General features: G+C 43.3%; 1 protein-coding gene and 1 long non-coding RNA gene across 2 annotated transcripts in view; one reads left to right on the forward strand and one right to left on the reverse strand.

Annotated features, from left to right (window-relative positions):
* Nucleotides 1-823: 823 nt before the first annotated feature.
* LOC140390237 (uncharacterized) lies at nt 824-12931 on the reverse strand. The gene is made up of 2 exons (XM_072475211.1): nt 12727-12931; nt 824-11450 (listed from the first exon to the last, which is right to left on the reverse strand). The coding sequence occupies exons 1-2, from the start codon at nt 12741-12743 to the stop codon at nt 10412-10414; spliced, it is 1056 nt and encodes a 351-aa protein (XP_072331312.1). The 5' UTR covers nt 12744-12931; the 3' UTR covers nt 824-10411.
* LOC140390238 (uncharacterized) overlaps nt 12592-17733 on the forward strand; it is a 58320-nt gene continuing 53178 nt past the window's right edge. Inside the window, exon 1 of the long non-coding RNA XR_011934599.1 lies at nt 12592-12676. This is a non-coding gene — a long non-coding RNA (uncharacterized lncRNA). The remainder of the gene's footprint in view (nt 12677-17733) is intronic.

Consider the following 17733-nt stretch of genomic DNA (forward strand, 5'->3'; position numbering starts at 1 on the left):
GAGAGGATCGAACCACCGTCCCTTGACATTTAATGGCATTACCTTCACTGAGCCCCCATTGTCAACATCCTGGGGTTACCATTGACCAGAACTAGCCATATCAATAACATGCCTACCAGAGCAGGTCAAAGGCTATGGATCCCGTGGCAAAAATTCACCTTGTGACTCCCCAAAGCCCACCCATAATCTACTCAGCACAAGTCTGGAGTTGAATAGAATGCTCTCCAATTGCATGGCTGAGTGTTGCTCCAACATTGAAGAAGTTCAACAATATCCAGAACAAAGCAGCCCCTGCTTGGTTGCTACCCCTTCCATAATCCCTCCCCAATGAACAGTGGCAGCCACATGTACCATCTACAAGATGTACTGCAAGAAGTTACCAAAGCTCTTTAGGCAGCACCTTCCAAACCCACGACCACTACCATTGAGAAGTACAAGGGCAGCAGACCTGCAGGTTCGCATCAAAGTCACTCACCATCCTGACTTGGAAATATATTGCCAATCCTTCACTGTTACTGATTAAAAATCATGGAACCCTCCCTAACAGCACGATGGATGTACATACACTACATGTATTGTAACGATTGAAGAAGGCAGTTCGCACGACCTTCTGAATTAGGAATGAATAATACATGCTGATCCAGCCAGCAATGCTGACATGCTATGAATTATGAAAGAAAAATAGTTCTTCTTATTCCGTATGCACCAAGTTTTATAAAGGTAATCCAATCACACACACATATTGAAATGATACCTTCAGCTAGCTCTTTGACCAAGTATGTGCTTAACCTATGAATCTCAGAATGACCACTCATAGCCCAGGTTTCTTCAGTAAACAATAAAATTATTTGTTTATTATAGAACCAGACTTGTCAATTAGAAGGCAAAGCTTATTCATATACACCATTAAATATGAAAGCATAATTACTCTTTCTGAATACTCGAATTCACACACACATACCAAGAAGAAAAGAGCCATTTTTGACAAAGGATGAAAGGTCAATGGTTCAAGGGACAAGATAGATGATGGAGTCCTTGATAATGTGTTCAGGTTATATGGTAGTTCTCTCGTCACTGATCTGCAAAACATTTGATGTCTTATGCACCACATTTCAGCTGTACTTTGCAGAAAACCTGCAGTCAGTCAATTTCAGAACACAAGAGCAACCTCGGAGCAACTTCCATTTGTTCTTTGGTTTGAACTCCGTCTGCAGCTTCAGAAGCTGATGTATTGTTTACCCAAGTAGATGACCTTCCTACTTTACCAAAGCAAAACCAAAACCAGCTGTTAAAGTTTTGCAGGCATGTTTTTCTTTTTCAGCACCACCATGTGACCCATTTGTAAATAGTCCACCAGGGTGAAGAGGTTTCTAACGCCTTCAAAACATCTTTTGTGGTGAAATATTGTCTTTTCCAGGAACCACAGCAACCAACGTCCATGCATTAATTATTTAACAGACAGTGTATTTAAAACCAAACACATTTATCCCAGAGTCATTTTAGTCCTTGAAGATGAACTGAACTACTTTCTGGAATTAACACATTCGTGACAATATTTATATGCACATATATATATATATACACATATATTCAAAAGCCTAAGATGTCTTCAGAAGTTATTTCAGATAAGGGAAATATTTCAAATCCTTTGATAAGTGACAGAACATTTAGACTGCCAAGTTCTAGCTCAGCAATAAAGCTTATTGTTCATAATCTGATCAAGATAGTGAATGAGGAACCATTGTCTTCCATAGACTGTCCCCATGAACCAAGGCATTTTCTTCAATTACACAATTAAAAGGCAATAAAATTACCCTCACAATTGCCAGGAACAATCAATTGGTTAAAGTTCCATGGCCTGGCATGACATGATGACCACTGAAGAGAACAATAATAGACCTTGGGGGGGGGGGGGGGGGGGGGGGCATTTTACTCGCCATTCACTGATTGAAGACCTGTTCAACTGAAGAAGAGATAATAAGAAGGATACAGGTTCATGGCTTTATCACACATTGAAAGTCGTAAAGTCTATCGGACTTGATAAATATACTTTCTTATTTTTGATTCTTTAGTATCAGTCTAGTACCAAAATGATATTACTTACCAAAAGAAGATAGTGAATGGTTTGAATTAAGACACATGCTCTGTGTGTTAAAACCAAGAGTGCTTATTTGTATGAATACATGATCATTATACATTTTGACTAAAGTAATTCCATATGTTTGAATTTACCACCTGAAAACCGAGTGCTGGAAGATGGGATTAGAAAGAGCTCCTAGGTGTCCTCAGGCTGGCATGGACAAGATGACCCCGATGGCCTCCTTCTGTGCTGTAACTTTTCTATGATTCTAAATGTCTTGTCCTACCATGTTAGAAACTAAAAGGGTCTTCATTGAACTGTATAATTTAATGCACAATCCACATTTAAAGCTTAGATTGCAATTACATTTTCAGGGTTAGGGTATTCAGTTTACTCTCTCCATCCCTGAACAACCTTTGTTAATCTAAATATTCAAGATTCTGTAAATACATTTCGAATTTGTTATTTATTATAAGGAGTTATGTTGCAGTAAATCATTGAGGATATTGGATGATATTGTGCAGTCAGCCGCAAACATCCCTATTTCTGACCTTCCATCATGAGGTCAGAAGAGAGATGTTTGCGGGTGACTGCACAATGTTCAGCACCGTTCACGACTCCTCAAATAATGAAGCAGTCCATTTCGAAATGTAGCAAGACCTGGACAATATCCAGGCTTGGGCTGACAAGTGGCAAGTTACAGTTGCGCCACTCAAGTGGCAGGCAATGACCATCTCCTAAAAGAGAGGATCCATCCATCGCCCCTTGACATTTAATGGCATTACCATCTCTGAACCCCCCACAATCAACATCCTACGGGTTACCATTGATCAGAAACTGAACTGGACAATCCACATTAACACTGTGGCTACCAGGGCAGGTCAAAGGCTAGAAATCCTACGGTGAGTAACTTACTTCCTGACCTCATGACCCCCCCCCCCCCTTCCCCCCAATGCCTGTCCACCATCTACAAGGCACAAGTCAGAAGTATCTTGGAATACTCTACACTTGCCTGGATGAGTGCAGCTCCAACAACACTCAAGAAGCTCGACACCATCCAGGACAAAGCAGTCCGCTCAATTGCTCCCCCTTCCACAAACAGTCAAAGGTTCCACCAACGACGAACAGTAGCAGCTGTGTACCATTACAAGATGCACTGCAGCAACTCACCAAGGTTCCTTTATCAGCACCTTCCCAACCCATGCCCATTACCATCTAGAAGGACAAGAGCAGAAGATACCTGGGAGCCCCACCACCTGGAGGTTTCCCTCCAACTCACTTACCACCCGGACTTGGAAATATATTGCCGTTTGTTCACTTTTGCTGGGTCAAAATCCTGGAACTCCTTCCCTAATAGCTGAAGGACTGCAGCGGTTCAAGAAGGCAACTCACCACCACCTTCTGAAGGACAACTAGGGATGAGCAATAAATGCTGGCCTAACCAGCGACGCCCACATGCCATAAATGAATTTAAAAATACATAATTACTCAGAAGGTGCTGGCTGCACTCTGGGTTGAGACCACAATATTATCATTTCAAGTTGTCACACTCGCCTTCAAACAATGTTTATGCAGAATCTTCTTTATGCAAATCTTCCAAACACAATGCTTGAACCCCTTGCATTATTAGCATCAAACAGTAGTTAACCGAGTTTACCAAACCTGCATGTACACATCTCAGCATCAGACACACTTTTGTGAGCTCTTGGCTTGTAATATAGACATTCTTCAACCCATCTCAAACTGTCAAGAGACCTTCTTGCATTTACCTCTCTACATACAGCCTGTTATGTTAATCGTAAACTCACTCCTGTGGTGGCTTATCACCCTAATGAACCTGGGGCACGGGAAAGAAAAACAGAAAATTCTGTAAATATTCAGCAAGAACGTCAGCTCTGATGAATTGTCACAATCTCTCTCCACAGATGCTGTCAGACCTGCTAAATATTTCCTGCAATTTCAGTTTTTATTTGGATTTGCAGCACCTTTTCCTTTTCTTTCATGTGCAACAGTTTTCCTTTTATGCAAAACTGGGCGATATCTTTGACGATATCCGATGTGGATGATTTATAACGGGGTTTCCCAGGGGTCGCTGTTAGAGGATACCTGATTTTGTTGGTGAAATTAATGACCTGGACTGATTTGCGTCGGACACAAATTCAAAATTTGCAGACAACATGAAACTTAGAAGTATGGTGAACTGTGAGGAGAATGATAGTAAACTTGGAAAGGTCATAGGTAGGCTGCAGAATGAGTGGACAAGTTGTCGATGACATTTAATGTAGAGAAGTGTGAAATTATTACTTTTCATGGGATTAGTCCGGATAGTTTCCTGCAGCAATATGTTCCAGATTATGCAAGGGGACAGGCAATATTAGATTTAGTTATGAGTAATGAACCAAATGTAATTCACAGCCTAACTGTGCACGAACATTTATCAAATAGTGATCACAAGATGATTAAATTCAGTGTAGTGTTTGAAAGTAAAAATCACGATTCAGATACCTGAATTTTAGATTTGGGTAAGGCTGACTTTAACGGGATGAAACAGAGAATGTTCACGGTGAACTGGGAAGACCTATTAATGGGTCAAATGACTGACGATCAGTGGAGAATATTTAAAGAAACAATTAATGAGATACAGGGTGAGCATATACCCCTGAGAGGAAAAGGCTAAACTTCACAAAATAAACAGCCATGGATAACACAAGAGGTCAGGGACAACATAAAACTAAAATAAATGGCATACAAAAATGCAATATGTAGCAGAGATCCGGACAAATGGGATAGATACAAGACCAGAAAAAAGTCACATAGCAGTTTATAAGAGCTACAAAAAGGGATTATGAAATGAAGCTTACAAGGGACATTAAAATCAATAAGAAGAAATTTTATAGATACATAAAGAGAAAGCAGGTGGTCAACAGCAAAACAGGCCCACTCAAGGCTGAAAATGGAGATATTGTCAGTGATAGGCAAGGTAAAGTCGCCAAAGTCCAAGACGACCACAGGCTGCTTTACCGTTTGAGGAGGAGAGTTGACTGGTGGTGATTTAACCTGAGAAACACCGCACCTTACGTGATGGCATGGTTGAGAAGGTGGCCTTCATAAATAACCTCAGCTGGTACGGGAATTGAATCTACATCAAAAAACAGCTGTCCAACCCATTGAGCTAAACCAGCCCCCCAGGCAAATGGCAGTCATGTTGAACAATTACTCTGCCTCAGTACTTACAGTTGAAAAGGAGGATAACTTGCCAGAAGTCCCTGAAAAATTAATAGTCAACAGAGGACAGAGACTTTAATACAATTAATGTAAGCATCAGTAACCAAGAAATAATGGAACAAAAGAGTGACAAATCCCCAGGACCTGACAGTTTCCATCCGAGGGTGTTAAAGGACGTCGGGGAGCAAATTGTAGATTCCCGAACCATAATCTTTCAGAGTTCCCCAGATTCAGTAGTAATGGATTGCAAAATTGCACACGTCACTCCAATTTTAAGAAGAGTGAAACCAGGAAATTACAGACCGGTTAGCCTAACATCTGTGGTGGGCAAATAGCTGGAGTCTACAATCAGGGAAGAAGAATCAGAAAACTTCAAAAAATTTTGGGCAGTCAGGGAGAGCCAGCATAGATTCATGAAGGTCATGCCTGACTAATCTTATTGAATTTTTTGAAGACGTATATGGACCCCAGAAGAGACTGTTAACGAACGTGGAAGGTTGAGGGCAAATTATTGACACTGTTCGGAAGCTGGTTGAGTAGCAGGTGAGAGAGAGTGGGGATAATGGGTAATTACTCCAATTGCAGGAGGTAACCAGTGCTGTACCACAAGGATGTGTGTTGGGGCCTCAATTAATCATTAATGATTTGGATAATGGCATAGAAAGTCATATGTCCACATTTGTTGATGATACAAAGTTAGGTGGCTTTATCGACAGCCTAGATGGTAGCACAAACATAGATATACTGACAGACTGAATGCATGGGCAAAATTGTGGTAGATGTAATTCAAAGTGGGAGGTCATCCAATTTGAATCAAAAAAGGATAGAACAGAGTGTTTTCTATATGGAAAGAGGTTATGTACAGTTCAAGTTGGAATCAAGTAGGGATTCGGGTGCATAGATCCTTAAAATGCCCCGAACAAGTGCCGAACATAATCACAACGGCTAGAGGAATTGTAGTCTTTATATCTAGAAGATTGGAATATAAAGACACAGAGGTTATTCTGCAGCTGAACAAACCCTGGTCCAACCCCACTTGGAGTACTGTGAGCAGCTCTGGAAGGATATTTCCCCAGGCAAATGGCAGTCATGTTGAACAATTACTCTGCCTCAAGGATAATGGGTAATTACTCCAATTGCAGGAGGTAACCAGTGCTGTACCACAAGATGTGTGTTGGGGCCTCAATTAATCATTAATGATTTGGATAATGGCATAGAAAGTCATATGTCCAAATTTGTTGATGATACAAAGTTAGGTGGTTTTATCGACAGCCTAGATGGTAGCACAAACATGGATATACTGACAGACTGAATGAATGGGCAAAATTGTGGTAGATGTAATTCAAAGTGGGAGGTCATCCAATTTGAATCAAAAAAGGATAGAACAGAGTGTTTTCTATATGGAAAGAGGTTATGTACAGTTCAAGTTGGAATCAAGTAGGGATTCAGGTGCATAGATCCTTAAAATGCCCCGAACAAGTGCAGAACATAATCACAACGGCTAGAGGAATTGTAGTCTTTATATCGAGAGGATTGGAATATAAAGACACAGAGGTTATTCTGCAGCTGAACAAACCCTGGTTCAACCCCACTTGGAGTACTGTGAGCAGCTCTGGAAGGATATTTCCCCAGGCAAATGGCAGTCATGTTGAACAATTACTCTGCCTCAGTACTTACAGTTGAAAAGGAGGACAACTTGCCAGAAGTCCCGAAAAATTAATAGTCAACAGAGGACAGGGACTTTAATACAATTAATGTAAGCATCAGTAACCAAGAAATAATGGAACAAAAGAGTGACAAATCCCCAGGACCTGACAATTTCCATCCGAGGGTGTTAAGGATATTTTAGCCTTGGGAGTGCAAAGTAGGTTTACAAAAGTGATACATGGATTACAGGGGTTGTGTTCCAAAGCGAGATTACCCAGATTAGGTCTGTTTTTGCTCGCATTTAGAAGGTTAAGGGATTATCTGATCAAAGTGTTCAAGATATTAATAGTGAAAGACTGGGTAGATAAAGGTAAAGGGTCGCACTGGTTGAGATTCAAAAAACAGGGGGCAGAGTTTAAAAATTAGGGCTAGACTGTTCAGGAGAGACATCAGTAAGAAGCTCTTCATGCAACGAGGGGTACAGGTTTGGAACTCTCCCACAAACAGCAGTTTAAGCTGGAAGTTATTGATTTTAAATCTGAGATAGATTGATTTTTGTTAAGCAAGAAAAGGGATAGGGGCCAAAGACAGGTATATGGCGTTCGTGCACAGATCAGCCATGGTACCATTAAATGGCAGGACGGGTTTGTAGGGTAGAATGGCCTACTCCTGTTCCTATAAAAAAGGGAGAGAAGCAAAATAAATTAAAACTACAATTCTGTCGGAAGTGGGGCCTGGGGGCTTTTGTGCAGACATCATTGAAGGTGGTAGCCCAGGCAGAGAGGAGTTAAAACACATTAGGGATCCTGAGCTTTAGAAATTGGGACAGCGAGTACAAAATGAAGGAGGTTATGATAAACCTGCAAGGAACAATGAGTCAAACTTAGCTGGAGTAATGTGTCCAGTTCTACACACCCATACATTTGGAAGGATATGAAGGCCTTGGCGAGAAAGCAAGAAATATTCACAAAAATAGTTCCAACAATGAGGAACTACATCAATGTAAAGAAATTGGAGAAGCAGAGTCCTAAATGACATTTCCCCGTCCGGAGCAGAGTTCCAGCTTATGTGTCGAGCTGTGATTGCACCAAGGTAATTGTTGAGGGCTCGTGTTTTTGCCTCTTCACCAGATATTCATCTTTATGCAGCAATGTCCTTCTAAATATACTGCAGGGAAATAGTGATGCAACAGCTTTTGTGTGGTACCGTGATAGTGTAATACTCAGTACTGTGCACTGTAGGTACAGCGACGTGCGTTCAACTCACAGCTCATGTTATTTTCAATAGTTTTCTCAATGCGAAGCCTGTTAAAACAACAGTTGGCAACCAATCTCCATTCCATGAAAAAAAAATCCTGGTGACGAAAACCTATTTATTCCTTCTAAATCTAGTGCTCTCACTTGTCCGTGCTGGAGGCCGCAAAATTCAAACCCGCCTCTTCTCCCAGATCTTGCTTCCTTCCACATTCAAAAACCCTCCTCTAATTTTGTTGTCACTTTACTGCAGCAATATCCAAGCTAATATTCACTTGCAATACTTACATCTTTATGTAGGTATGCTAACGTCATTTTTTTGGGGGGTGGACTACAGGTTCCATTCACACAAATGTCCTTCTGTGCTTTACAACCAATCAATACATCACGTGTGTGACCTCCAGAGAGGTGTGGACAAAGCAGGGTTGTGCTTAGGAAGAGCAACAATCTGATTGTTTGTGACATTTTCTTGGGAATCCAGTGATGCAGTTAACACTAGCTGAGGAAAAGGATTTGTTCGAATGACAGTTGGTGTTTTTCCCTTAGCTGTTTAAGTGCAAGGGATGGCAAGCTGATGTGGCACAGCAATGTTGAAAAGTGTTCCAAATTCATCTAATCCTTTCAACATGTTTCCATCCCTGCCACAGCAATGAACAACGTAAATCTATGTCACAAAGTACATTATCTGTGAGTCTGAGACACTTTCCCTCCTCATACATCTTAATTTCCCAGTCAGCCGCAGCATTCTCCACTGCCTCTCCTCCACTGTCACTTTAAGTAAGACTGACCTCACTTGTCTGCACTTGGAAAGCTATCCAATCTGAGGCAAAGAATCTCGAGCAACGGCTCACCCATTACGTTTGAAGTCCCCCCATGGTTCTATCGGTGGATCCCTGCTAGCCTTCAGCTATAAGATGCCCATTGATGCCACCATCCAGAGCTAATAACACCCATCTCTACCATGCCACCATCTCTCTTCATTCCTCTACATAAGAGCAGATTCAATTGGCCAAGTCTTCTTGGGTCACAACACATGCCATTAAATGAGCAGAATAAAGAGACTGCCCATAAAACTATCAACATAATGCAGAGCTGAACATGTCACTCCTTCATAAAGGGACAGTAGAGGAATGGGATGAATACAAATAAAGGTGCAGGGCAGTTTCACCCTCCATGTTTAATTTAGTATTTAAACTCATGGGCTGGTTTAGCACAGGGGCTAAATCGCTGGCTTTTAAAGCAGGCCAGCAGCACGGTTCAATTCCCATACCAGCCTCCCCGAACAGGCGCCGGAATGTGGCGACAAGGGGCTTTTCACAGTAACTGCATTTGAAGCCTACTTGTGACAATAAGCCATTTTCATTTCATTTCATGGTGATACTCTTTGCCTGTGTGATTGAAGTAGATATTTAAAGGGGCTGTATGTGGGAAGTCCATTCATTTGAACAAGGGTACTGTTGAAGCATGTTGATGATTCCTCTGTACCTGGGCATCAAATATCTGCTCTATAGTTATACCAGCAGCTTACAGGCTCCTGCAAATTCCTACATCTGTTATTTTAATGCAAACTTTAACCAACTATTTTAACAGGTATTAAAATGGTACTGAGAACTCTCAGAAAAGCACATTATTTCTTTACAGGATTTTCATTCATTATTAAGCTGGAAAACTAAACTTACCATTTCACTTACAGTCAATACAAATCGTAGTATTGCACAGTCTTTGATTTGATAGCACGCTTCCAGCATTCATTGTTCGTTCTGATTCTAAACACAATTGCAAAGTATCCTTTTGTTCGGTGCTTAGGTGCAGTGAAACACGAAAGAGCAGTTACATTTTTTATGTGCCTCAAAATTAACCAGGATGGGTATTTAGCGGTCAGAGAAGGGAGACAAGAAAGACCAAAGTGCCATTTGTCCTTCTATGTGTGGCTCTGAAGGGCGGTCACCAATCGAGTTCCATTCCTCCCGATTGTCCTTTCTGAGCTCCAGCCAGGTAATGCTGAACACTGGTGGGAAAGGCAAAAACCCGAAGCAACATGTTCAAAACAAAGCTGATTTAGTTCACATTGATCCAGAATCTCAAATACCAGTCCCTCACTGGGATTATGTACATCAGTAAAAGCAAAACCCAAATGTCAGAATGAAGCTGGTTCAATCCTGATGTCATTAACAGCAGCACAAATGGCAGAATAGAGAGTTTGCAATCACTTGTGAACTCGCTGATGTTTCAGCAGGTTGGATGAAACAGTAAATCCTTTGCCACATGTAGAGCAAGTGAATGGCCTCTCGCCAGTGTGAACCCGTTGATGTTTCAGCAGGTTAGATGAACAGGTGAACCTTTTCCCACACACGGAACAGGTGAATGGCTTCTCACCGCTGTGAACCCGTTGGTGTTTCAGCAGGTAGGATGAACAAGCAAATCCCTTCCCACACTCGGAGCAAGTGAATGGCCTCTCCCCAGTATGAACCAGTTGGTGTTTCAGCAGGTAGGACGAGCGGCCAAAGCCCTTGCCACACACAGAGCAGGTGAATGGTCTCTCTCCTGTGTGAACTCGCTGGTGCGTCACCAGATGTTTTTTGCTTTTAAAGCTTTTCTCACAATCAGAACATTTAAATGGTCTCTTATCAGTGTGTACCAGTTGATGCGTACTGAGCTGGGATGACTGCGTGAATCCCTTCCCACACATGGGGCAGATGAATGGCTTCTCCCCAGTGTGACTACGTTGGTGCACAGTGAGGTCAGATGATCGTCTGAATCCAGTCCCGCAGTGGGAGCACCTGAATGGTCTTTCATCAGTGTGAACACGTTGATGGCATGTCAGTTCCCAGGAGCTTTTGTAGCTCTTTCCACAGTCTGAACACTTGAAAGGTCTCTTGTCAGTGTGAACTCGCCAGTGTTTCCGCAAGGCAGAGAAATGAGTGCATCCCTTACCACACATGGAGCAGGTGAACAGTCTCTCCCCGGTGTGCATGCGCTGATGAATCTCCAGCTCAAATGGGTAACTGAACCCCTTTCCACAATCTCCACACTTACAGGGTTTTTCACTGGTATGACTGTGCTTGTGTCTCGACAGGCCAGATGATCGGCAGAAGCATCGACCACAGATAGTACATGCATATGGTTTCTCTCCGCTGTGAATTATGCTTTTTGTTTCCATGTTCAAAGGCTGAAGAAATTCAGGCCCTGATGAGTTGTGTGATGATTCAGTCAGATTGTGACTTTCCCGGGTGAAAATCCTCCTCCTCTAACATGAATTTAAAAGAAGAAGAAGAAGGGGTCATGAGAGAGAACAAACAAAAACACAAAGGAGGGTTACCAAAACACAACTCATCTACAATATGGCAATATTGAGGGCCAGCACCATGAAAAGAAGTTACCATAAAAGCTGCTGGATTGTTATAAAAACCCAACGGATTCAGATTTGTCATTCAGGAAAGGGAGCCACCATGCGGTCTGGCCATGCAGAAGATTGAACTACAGTGGAGGAGAAACAGTGGCAGAGAAAAAGATGGCAGAGTGAGACAAGGTGAAGGAGAAGGACTTTATGCAGTTGCAGCCTGAGCAGACTTTGCTAAACTTTCCAACCTGGGTCCTCCACCAGCACAAAGAACAAGGACAGCAGGTGCATGGGAAAGCCTTCACATCCAAATACCCCTGGAAGACAAACATCATCCCGACTTGAATATAGATTATCATTCCAATATCGTCGCTGGATTAAAATTTAGTAACTTTGACTGCATGGATTCAAGAGGTCCAGCATCAAATAAGACTAGGAACTGGCAATATGTTGTTGGTCTTCCTAGCGATAACCACATTCATGTAATAAATTACAAGTAAATGCATGTGCTAAAATGGATTTAAAGCTGCTTAAAAAAATCCCTGTTCCGAATAAAAGTTAGGGTTTTACATTGTTTGTGCATTGTCTGTTTTACAATCACATCTCCACTACAGATGACCTCTTTTGATTATTTCTAATCTGCCATTGTTCCTCCATGGCCACTCCAGCTGAAACAGTTGCAAATCAATTCTGGAGACAGGGACCATCTTCCATAGCCAACTGCATCAGAACTAAAAGGGGCTCTTAATTGGCTTGTCTCATTCTGGGCAGGGTTCCATGAGCAACGCTAGCAATAAAACAAATGCAATACCCTATGGATTGTCGAAATCTAAAGTACAATAGAAAATACAGAATACACGGAACAGATTAAACATCTGTGGAGAGAGAAATATACTAAACATTTCAAGCCTGCGACCTTGGGTCGTGTAGTACAACACTTTCTGACAAGTAGTAATGGCGGTTGAAGATCCCACAATCCCCCGCGCGGCAGAAACCGTTCTATCCAATGCGCTCATTTCCCTGGGCGCTTAATGCGCATGCTCCTCAGGGCCAGACGCGAGGCATTCTGGACGGCTCCTTTGTTTCGAGACGGACTTGGTGGAAACCGGAGAAGAAACCGGGACGTAGCGGGTAGGACGGGGAAGGGACTGTACCATCGGGTTAATCGTGCTCCTACCCACCTCAGGCACCTGTTCATACGTCCGCTGGGCTCGGTGACACTGATTCGGGACCTGAAAGCCGCACTCGTTATTGCTTAAGATGCACTCGCCCCCACTCAGCTTCCTGGCGTCACAGCGCGCATGCTCCGCGCAGACATTGCTTCTTCAAGGGCGGGACCTTTCTGCGCCTGCGCGCTACCACCCTTTTATTCGAGATGGGCCGTATTCTAACGGCGCGGCGCTTTTTGGGTACTGTTACCTGCCATTTCAGTTAGTGTATCGAATGACAGTTCATAATATCAAGCATCTTCCAGAGGTTGAATTTAAAGCGGCGAGTCCAAAGATCTGCAGGTTAGGTGGATTGGACATGCGAAATTGCCCTTAGTGTCCAAAATTGCCATTAGTGTTGGGGTTGGGTTAGTTGTGGGGATAGGGTGGAGGTGTGGGCTTGTGTAGGGTGCTCTTTCCAAGAGCTGGTGCAGACTCGATGGGCCGAATGGCCTCCTTCTGCACTGTAAATTCTATGATTCTAAGTCACGGAGCTTAGCTCTGTTCCTCGTGCTTCTTGCGGGAATCATAGAGTAGAAGCATGTAATTCCTACAGTGCAGAATGAGGCCCTTCGGCACATTGAGTCTGCCCTGAACCTCCAAAAGAACCCCCCCCCCCCCCCCAGGCATTCGCCCACCCACCCGTAACAGCATAACCACATCTAAACTGCACATCCTTGGACGCTAAGGGGCAATTTATCATGGCCAATCACCTAACCTGCACTTTTTTGAACTGATGGAGGAAACCAGAATACCCCAAGAAAACCTGGGCAGACACAGGGAGAAAATGCAAACTCCAAATAGTCACCCAAGGTAGAATTGCATCCTGGTCACTTGTGCATTGAGGCAGCAGTGCTAACCACAGTGTTGCCCCAAAGGCCTGAGCATTAACAGTGCTCAGGCCGGCATTTATGCAGGAATTGTCTTCAGATATACCTTCTGGAAGCCTTGATATTGGAGCCGGAATGGTGACTGGGGATACTGTGGAGCATTCACAATGTGGAGAATATCGTGGAAAGTACGTATAGAGAGGTGGTCATACCGCAGGTTCAGACTCCGCAGGAAGGAAATGGGTGACCACCAGGCAAGGCAGGTAGTGCAGAAATCTTTTGTGGCCATTTCCCTGCAAAACAGATATACCGCATTTGATAGTGTGGAGGGGAATGGCCACTCGGGAACGAAACAGCAGCCAAATTTGTTCCATTACGGTTGGTTCTGCTGCACAGAAGTGGAGTAAAAAGTATAGGTGTGAAATAGTTCCAAGGGATTTGATTGTAAGGGGAATTGATGGGCATTTCTGTGGCCGCAACTGTGACTCCAGGATGTTATATTGCCTCCCTGGTGCTAGGGTCAAGGATGTCTCAGACCGGTTATAGGACATTATGGAGGGGGCGGGTGAACAACCAGTGGTCGTGGTACACATTGTACAAGTGGCATAAGTAGAAAAAATGGAAGTGTTCCTGAAAACAGATATAGGGAGTTCGGAAGAAAGTTGAGAAGTCAGGCCTCAAAGCTAGTGATCTCAAGATTACTACCAGTGCCATATGCTGATCATAGGAACAGGATTAGGCCATTCAGCACCTCAGCCTGCCCAACCATTTAATGAAAGCATGGCTGATCCGTGGCCTTACTCCAAACACCTGTCTTTGGCCCATATTCCTTAATATCTTTGCTTAACAAAAATCTATCTATCTCAGATTTAAAATTAACTGTTCCTGCTTGAACCTTTGCTTGTGGGAGAGTGTTCCAAATCTCTACCATCCTTTCAGTGAGGAGGTTCTTTCTAACATCTCTCCTAAACAGTCCAGCCCTAATATTTAGACTATGCCCCCTACTTTATGAATCTCCAACCAGTGGAAGTAGTTCATCTTTATCTACCCTGTCTTCCCCATTAATATCTTGAAAACTTCGATCAGATCACTCCTTAAATTTGTTAATTCTAGTGAAAACATGCCTAATCTGTGTAATCTCTCCTCATAATTTAATGCCTGTAATCCAGCTATCACTTTTTGTAAACCCAAGTTGCCTTTCATGGCCAAAATATCTTTCCAAAAGTGAGGTGCTCAGAATTGCTCACAGTACTCCAAGTGGGGTCTAACCAGGGTTTTTTCTCGGTGCAGCATAACCTCTGTGTCTTTATACTCCAATCCTCTAGATATAAAGACTAGCACAAATTAACCTTGATGATTATTTTCCCTACTTGTCTGTGGCATTTTCAGGATCTTTGAACCTGAACCCCAAGTCTCTTTGGACATCCACTGTACTTAACCTCTCCCCATTTAGACATTCCTCTGCTCTGTCCTTTTTTAGTCCAAAATGGATAACCTCACACTTGCTTACATTGAATTCACCGAGTCTGACATATCATTTAGGCTGTCTACAATGCCACCTAACTTTGTATCTTCACTGAAATCTGGATATATGACTTTCAATGCCATCACCCAAGTCATCAATGACTAACTAAGGCCCCAACACACTAGTCAACTCTTGCCAATTAGAGTACTTTCCCATTATCCCCACTCTGGCTCGGGTTACTGTCTGTGCGGAGTCAGAACGTTCTCCCCGTGTCTGCATGGGTTTCCTCCGGGTGCTCCGGTTTCCTCCCATAATTCCCAAAATACAGACTGTTAGGTAATTTGGACATTCTGAGTTCTTTCTCTGTGTACCCATACAGGCAATGGAACAAGGGTCTTTTCACAGTAACTTTATTGCAATGTTAATGTAAGCCTACTGGTGACAATAAAGATTATTATTAACTCTGTCGTCTGCCACGCAACCAATTTCCGAACCATAACAAAGAACAAAGAAATGTACAGCACAGGAACAGGCCCTTCGGCCCTCCAAGCCCGTGCTGACCATGCTGCCTGATTAAACTACAATCTTCTACACTTCCTGGGTCTGTATCCCTCTATTCCCATCCTATTCAAGTATTTGTCAAGATGCCACTTAAATGTCACTATCGTCCCTGCTTCCACCACCTCCTCCGGTAGCGAATTCCAGGCACCCACTACCCTCTGTTTAAAAAAACTTGCCGTGTACATCTACTCTAAACCTTGCCCCTCTCACCTTAAACCTATGCCCCCTAGGAATTGACCCCTCTACCCCGGGGAAAAGCCTCTGACTATCCACTCTGTCTATGCCCCTCATAATTTTGTAGACCTCTATCAGGTCGCCCCTCAACCTCCTTCGTTCCAGTGAGAACAAACCGAGTTTATTCAACCGCTCCTCCTAGCTAATGCCCTCCATACCAGGCAACATTCTGGTAAATCTCTTCTGCACCCTCTCTAAAGCCTCCACATCCTTCTGGTAGTGTGGCGACTAGAATTGAACACTATACTCCAAGTGTGGCCTAACTAAGGTTCTATACAGCTGCAACATGACTTGCCAATTCCTATACTCAATGCCCCGGCCAATTAAGGCAAGCATGCCGTATGCCTTCTTGACTACCTTCTCCACCTGTGTTGCCCCTTTCAGTGACCTGTGGACCTGACACCTAGATCTCTCTGTCTTTCAATACACGACGGTTCTGCCATTCACTGTCTATTCCCTACCTGCATTAGACCTTCCAAAATGCATTACCTCACATTTGTCCGGATTAAACTCCATCTGCCATCTCTCCGCCCAGGTCTCCAAACAATCTAAATCCTGCTGTATCCTCTGACAGTCCTCATCGCTATCTGCAATTCCACCAACCTTTGTGTCGTCTGCAAACTTACTAATCAGACCAGTTACATTTTCCTCCAAATCATTTATATACACTACAAACAGCGAAGGTCCCAGCACTGATCCCTGTGGAACACCACTGGTCACAGCCCTCCAATTAGAAAACATCCTTCCATTGCTACTCTCTGCCTTCTATGACCTAGCCAGTTCTGTATCCACCTTGCCAGCTCACCCCTGATTCCGTGTGACTTCACCTTTTGCACTAGTCTACCATGAGGGACCTTGTCAAAGGCCTTACTGAAGTCCATATAGACAACATCCACTGCCCTACCTGCATCAATCATCTTAGTGACCTCCTCGAAAAACTCTAGCAAGTTAGTGAGACACTACCTCCCCTTCACAAAACCATGCTGCCTCTCACTAATACGTCCATTTGCTTCCAAATGGGAGTAGATCCTCTCTCAAAGAATTCTCTCCAGTAATTTCCCTACCACTGAAGTAAGGCTCACCGGCCTGTAGTTCCCTGGATTATCCTTGCTACCCTTCTGAAACAGAGGAACAACCTTGGCTATTCTCCAGTCCTCCGGGACATCACCTGAAGACAGTGAGGATCCAAAGATTTCTGTCAAGGCCTCAGCAATTTCCTCTCCAGCCTCCTTCAGTATTCTGGGGTAGATCCCATCAGGCCCTGGGGACTTATCTACCTTAATATTTTATAAGACACCCAACACCTCGTCTTTTTGGATCTCAATGTGACCCAGGCTATCTACACACCCTTCTCCAGACTCAACATCTACCAATTTCTCCTCTTTGGTGAATACTGATGCATAGTATTCATTTAGTACCTCACCCATTTCCTCTGGCTCCACACATAGGTTCCCTTGCCTATCCTTCAGTGGGCCAACCATTTCCCTGGCGATCCTCTTGCTTTTTATGGACATGTAAAAAGCCTTGGGATTTTCCTTAACCCTATTTGCCAATGACTTTTCGTGACCCCTTCTAGCCCTCCTGACTCCTTGCTTAAGTTCGTTCCTACTTTCCTTATATTCCACACAGGCTTCATCTGTTCCCAGCCTTTTAGCCCTGACAAATGCCTCCTTTTTCCTTTTGACGAGGCCTACAATTATCTCTCGTTATCCAAGGTTCCGGAAAATTGCCGTATTTATCCTTCTTCCTCACAGGAACATGCCGGTCCTGAATTCCTTTCAACTAACACTTGAAAGCCTCCCACATGTCAGATGTTGATTTGCCCTCAAACATCCGCCCCCAATCTATGTTCTTCAGTTCCCGCCTAATATTGTTATAATTAGCCTTCCC

The sequence above is a fragment of the Scyliorhinus torazame genome, chromosome 14 (genome assembly GCF_047496885.1).
Source record: "Scyliorhinus torazame isolate Kashiwa2021f chromosome 14, sScyTor2.1, whole genome shotgun sequence".
NCBI classification, from domain to species: domain Eukaryota; kingdom Metazoa; phylum Chordata; class Chondrichthyes; order Carcharhiniformes; family Scyliorhinidae; genus Scyliorhinus; species Scyliorhinus torazame.